General features: G+C 40.6%; 1 protein-coding gene across 1 annotated transcript in view; it reads right to left on the reverse strand.

The window, feature by feature from the left end:
- Positions 1–5,486, reverse strand: part of col17a1b (collagen, type XVII, alpha 1b) — a 25,980-nt gene extending 20,494 nt beyond the window's left edge. The window contains exons 1-5 of the mRNA XM_087850184.1: positions 4,954–5,486; positions 3,710–3,763; positions 1,628–1,678; positions 1,372–1,482; positions 33–329 (exon numbers count right to left, since the gene is read on the reverse strand). Coding sequence (XP_087706310.1) covers positions 33–329; positions 1,372–1,482; positions 1,628–1,678; positions 3,710–3,752 — 502 coding nt within the window. The 5' untranslated portion in view covers positions 3,753–3,763; positions 4,954–5,486. The remainder of the gene's footprint in view (positions 1–32; positions 330–1,371; positions 1,483–1,627; positions 1,679–3,709; positions 3,764–4,953) is intronic.
- Positions 5,487–6,198: the final 712 nt, after the last annotated feature.

Genomic DNA, 6,198 nt, shown 5'->3' on the forward strand with positions numbered 1-6,198 from the left:
TGATGCCAACTGTTTTATTAACAGGATCTCACCATCATAGCCTCCTGAGCGGCTGGATATGAGCTTCCTCTCCCGGAAAGCTGGCGACAGGCCTCCTGATGAGCCAGCAGTCTGCGTCCTCCTGGCACCGCCCGACGAGCTGGACCGGACCTTGGACGCGGAGCTCACGAGATAACTGCCCCCGCTGCCTCCTCCTCCTCCTCCTGTGGCAATTCCAAAGCTTTCTCCATCTATGTAGGTCCCACCTCCCTCACCCCCTCCTGAGGAGTCTCCACCGAGGTAGATTCCCGAGGAGGAGCTATAGCTCCCGGTGTTCACACCTACAGAAGCTGGAAGGATGATTTCCAAAATTATTTATGATTTCACAGAACTCTTCAGTCATGATTGGACTAATATGACCAGGAAGTAGTAACTAAATCCCTTTTCTCAGCTGTAAATTTAAGATAGTGCCATTTTACACGAGTATTTCCAGCTTCTGCTCCGCCACATCTCAGAAAAACTGAACATACTGGAAATACTACATAGCACACAGAAAATATATAGTGATGATCCATTTTAAAGTCCCACTTACTGGAAAATATTCCTGAGAAACTTCCACAGAAGATGCTACATAAGATAATCGTTTTTATTTAATAAAACCTGTTGTTTCTAAAAAGAAAAGTAAATGATTTTCCTGTGGCAAGTGTACATTAGCAGCTAAAACAGATCCACTGAAACTCCTGAACATGTTTACCTGCAGAATATGATTAATGTTATACCTATTCTGCAGATAACACTCGCATTGCCACACGTCCAGCTGACCAGTTGTGCAAAACTTGAAACACTTGAAACAGGCTCAGTTATTTAATTTGGTTTTTCTGTATAGTCCACAAACTGTACAGAAACTAAATTAGAGTACTGATAGTTACTTTACAACAAGAGGAAATCCTGTTTTAGTGTGTGAAAGATCTGGCATTTTTACATTAAATCCTGGTTTAACTTATTCATTCAAATCAATAAAAAAAGTTCCCCATCAATATTGCACAAAAATAGTCATTTCCAATTAAAAACCTGCTAAACTAAAAGAAGTAAAGTATTTCCCTATGCCATGTTGTGGAGCAGAAGTATATAGTAGCATGAAACCATAACACCTAACTAAGTATCTTTACTGAGTTTGGAGCTAAAAGTTAAATACCGTAACCGTTTCCCTATGGCACTCGTAAAATAACATTTCAGTAAACCAGTTCCACCTCAGCCTCCTTTAATAGTAATGCCGCTGCCTGGATGCAAAAACCTAGAATCTGTCTTTTGTAATTCGGGTTAAAAATGTGACATTCAGCATCTCAAAACAAAACTGCAGCTTCCTCATTTTGAGTGGAAAGTTGCTCTCACATGAAGAAAAGTAAGTTCCACTGCTGCTGTTCTGGGTTAAGACATTCTTCTCCAAGCCCAGCCCTCCAGCACTGCTGGACATATTCCTGTGATTTGATCCGCTGGTTCCCTCTAGCAACGAAGACACACAGCAAAACACAAGAAGCAGTTACTCATCGGGAACTTCCTTTAGAACTATAATTACTCTTATTTCTTTTTTTGTTTTTAGTTTGCTGACAACAATTAAGGCAAACATGGCTAGACCAAATAGACTCACTTGGTGGGAGAGATGTCAGTCTGGTTTTGGAGGTTATGGTTTCTGTGACAACTGATGAAAAGGAAACAATAATTACCACTGTGTGCGCTGTATTTGTGTCCATATAGGTATAGCACTGAGAGTTATTACAGCAAACTACACAATTTTTTTTAACTGTTAAAAAACTGAATTGCCAGTACATTATCTGTTTTTTATGTAATAGACAGGCTGACATAATGGAATAACAGAAAACAGATCACATAACAACAGAAAAATAACATAAATTATCAGAATGAAAATAAATATGAAAAGAGTAAACAAATAAACAGAAATAACATGTTATTGTGTGTAGACTCATCTTGACACTTATTGTTAAAGGAGTTTTTATACTATAGCTAAAGACTAATGGGTGAAAGAGGATTACAAAACTGTTATAGCACATTAATAACAATTTTTGGAGAGCAAGGTTGGCCGATGTCCTCCTACAACTGTTTTTTAAATTTTATTAAATGAAATGAAATGAATAATTTCTAACCATAGTGAATTTTATGTGATTGCTTACGAACATTAACAGGCACACAAACGAAAACTTCGCTCTGACTATTAATGATTTTGACAACCATCTAAAAATGCAAAATGCTAGTCTTAATAGTGCCTCATAGTTTTTTAATAGAGTATTAACTGATCTATTAAACACTATTAAAGTTCTAGTTGCAACCTTGAAGCCTTTAATAACAGGTGACTTGCAATTACCTGGTTCTAAAACAACCAAGTGCCAAGTTAATGTCATCGGGTTGGGTGGTTTCCCGTAAAATCAAATCAAACTCAAGTCTTGCATTTAAATAAAGCTAAAGTATCAAAAGAGGACATCTGACATGTCAAGTTTTTATTCTCAGGGTGTTTTGATTCTTACTGACAAAAACGCCCCTACCAAAAATTTCACAAGCATCTTGAGGTCTTAATTTGCGGATTGCTGACCCTGTGATTGCTATCACAACGCTTAACAGGAGAATAACAACTGAATCACCTCCAGGAACGAGCCAGACCCTACGCCCTGTGACTGCTTTTTCTTTATGAATTTTCAGTCCCAACTTGGATTTACACTTTCCGACAAGTTCTGACTGTAATCAAAGACTCTGTCCTCAGGTCAGCCCGAGCCTTCATGTTCATCATATATGTAGGCATGAATTACAAGAACATTAAATAAAGATTGCATAAATTATGGATGCAGATAAATTTGATGTTAATAACACCCCTGTTCCAGCAGGAGGCAAGTTGTTCTCCTGCAGCAGCCTGTTGAGTTTTGCTGGCATCAGCTATAGATTATAAAAATTCCTTTAATTTCATGCCGGCTTCTCGTTCGTGTCTTCCTCCTTTCATCTCCTCCTCTTCACTCCTGCTTTCCTTCCCTTTTAGGGGTTTATGTCTGTTTTAGGCCTGTTATGCTCCTGCTGCCGATGCTCCTCGACTCTGGCAAAGCCTCGAACACATTCTAACCACTGGTTATGAAATGTGTTAAATTAATAAAGTTCAGCAGATTTGCTTTAAAAGTGATCAATATAACAAGAGGACAGCGTGTCTGATTCTCTCGGCAATGGTCAAACTTATGATCCGGGGCTGCTTGACCTCTCCGTCCTGTGTCAGAAGCTGTTAGGCCGCGATGAGCTCTGCTTTAACATTTAGCTGAAGGGAAACCCAGAGGATGACTTACACCGTGATGAGCAATGGAAAGTGAGACCAGTGAAGGCATGCAGTGATGTTAGTGATAATAAGACCCCCCAGAGAGAGAGAGAGACAAAACCACCACCAAGGAAAGGAGGACGCTATTTAAAACCGTGTAGCAACAAAGTATTTTTGAGCCTCTACACCAATCTGTCTTTAAACCCTCAAATAAGAAATCACTTGATGAGGTCTGTGAAAATAGGACGCTGAGATTCTGAATGAAATCCAATTCAAATAAAACAAAAACTGTCTGTGGCAGTTAGTTTTTGTTTAATGTGTGTCTATTTTGGGTGAATCAAGCCTTTATTTTGGGATTTAATGGTGGCTTTGTCTATCTGTACTGCCATTCCAAAAACTTCGGAGGAAATCCAGAAATCTCACCCTTTTCTTCTGAGAAGTCCATCTGCCTTGTTAACTCGTCCATCCCATTTTAATCTGGTGAGATGATGATAAAATGTTGACCACAGTCATGTATATTCAGAGCCGTCTGCTTATTTCTTAACTGTGGTTAGATGGTATTTTAGCTAACATTTAATGAAAAAAAACACAAAATTGTTCTCCCAGGAATGATCTGGGTTAAAGATCAGGCTGCTTGTTTACTGCATTTATTTGATACTTCATCCCAGCTGAAACACAAAATGTCATCACACCAGTCTTCCTGATTGTATTTTTTAAAACCACCATATGGTTTCCCCTTCCACTAACAGCAGACAGGCAGAACATATGCAACAAGAGCACACATTTACCTCTCATGTGAACAGAGGACACCACAGAAAAGCATCATCTATAGATTTCAGCAGACTTTCTATTTACTTTTGTTTCTGTGATGAGCAAACTCACAAAGGAACAAAGGAGTCTGGTGGATCACCGCTCAGCTCTGAAAGATCATCCTCTCACCACACCCTGCCAGCCAACTAAGGGCATTTAACTGCATGTGCTTCATCTACACTCAGGTTATTTAGAAACAGCAATGCAGAGAAACTTCATAATATGCCATTTTTGTTACTTTTCTCCTGTACCACGTGGTGCTGAAACCACAGCTTCTACCTGTGCCCAGTAACACATTTGTGCTGTTTTTACTGCTGTGAGAAAAGTTAATAGTGACGATATTTCTCCCAATAAATCCACTCCTTGTTATCCTTTTAGCTTGAAGCTTGTAAAAAAAAGAAAAAAACAGTTACTTATTATAGGCTGTAACTGATCTGAGCAGCAAATATAGGCTCATGTCAGTTAAAGCGTGATGCTCCAGAAAGGCCGGAGCCTCTGGTATATTTAGACGGATCTAAATAGCACAAAAGGAGAATGTGTAAAACTATCCTGAGATGACTATAACCAAAAAATGATCCCCCAAAACCCCCCAATGGATTGTACATACAAGCCAAGAAGTATGTGGGGAGAACTTTGAAGACTATAACAATTCCAACCTATAAACACCCAAAAAAAGATTGACAGCCCATCAGCAAACTCCCAGAGCGCAGTTAGTGCAGAGATGCAGCAGCCAGGTGGGAAGAAACATCCGCAACATCCACCTTAAACAACTTTCCCCTTCTCCCCTCACCCCCCTTTAAAGTCTCCAAGTTATTTCAGAGCACTGCATTGTAACAAAACAAAACAAAAATCCATACCTTCAGCCACTTCCAACAAGTACCGATCAAATACGGATTCCTCGCAGGATAGAGCGACGGATCCACCACCGGAGGAACAATGTGTTTATGTGAAGCTGACGCGTCGTGCGGGGATGTTCTTAAAGTCCTCGATCCTATTGTGTCTTTTCGCTCAACTTTCCCAGGCAAGTAAAAACAGAGATTTTGGCACCGGTCCCAGCCGCGCCCATCAGTTTGGCAGGCAGGTGTGGCAGACGGCACGAAAAGCTGAATTTGAAGAAGAAGAAGAAGAAGAAGAAAAGAGCGCCCGAGGGAACCAATTAAGTTGTCAGACTCAGCCTAACAGGCACAGATACTCGACAGTGAAAAGGAAAAGTGATGAACTCCTCCTCCTGCTGCTGCTGCTACTGCTCAGCGCTTTAGTCTTACTTTTCGAAACTGGTAAAGTTTTGAGAGGAGGTGGGAAGGGGTTGATATGGGAGGTAGGATTTTTTTTTTCCCACCACCACCTTCTCTTTCCTGCTGTTGGATAGCAGTGCAGCCATTTCGGGGTCTGCTGATCTAGTGTGGGCTACAAATCAATCCTGCTGCATCTGGAACGCATCTGGTGCGCATATTTTGGAAGAAGAAACAGAGCATTTAATCTATAGCCTATGGCTTCAGCAACTGTTATTACATAACCAAGCAGTATTTTTACAACGTTTTAAAATTAAAAGCACAAGGCTGGAGTCGGTGTGACTTTAACCGACTGCAATGTTTGCGTAAAAGGCTCCTCAGCTTCTTCTTTTTTTTAAATCCAGCTGTTTCAGCATCAGTTTGTGCCTTTCCTGTTTACTGCTCAGATTAGGAGTTCTGATAGTTTTCATGTGACACTGCTGATAGACTTCAGAAGAAATCAACAGCTTCCACCACGTGCAGTCACCAAATGAGAGGACACGCGAGCTGTTTTTAACTGCATGATAATAATAAAAGTTCTTCATCCATTCATTTACATTTATGCAATTTTGCAGCTAAATTATAGATGTTTTATTTCTACACTGGCAGCCGCAAGCGCCAGTAGGTTCCCTCACCCACCACACCCTGTGCAGACATCCACCCACCCTGCATGACTCACAGCGAGTATGACTTTAATCTGCTCAAAGGATGGAAAAGAAAAGGCCCCAAGGACAGTGTAATGGAGGAGGAGCTGCTGCTCCGCTCACATCTATGTGCAAGTTTGAATAATGCCAAATCTTAAGGGAAAGCAACAGATTCCAGGATGGTGGG

Source organism: Neolamprologus brichardi, chromosome 13 (genome assembly GCF_056152115.1).
Source record: "Neolamprologus brichardi isolate AB-2024 chromosome 13, ASM5615211v1, whole genome shotgun sequence".
Classification (NCBI taxonomy): domain Eukaryota; kingdom Metazoa; phylum Chordata; class Actinopteri; order Cichliformes; family Cichlidae; genus Neolamprologus; species Neolamprologus brichardi.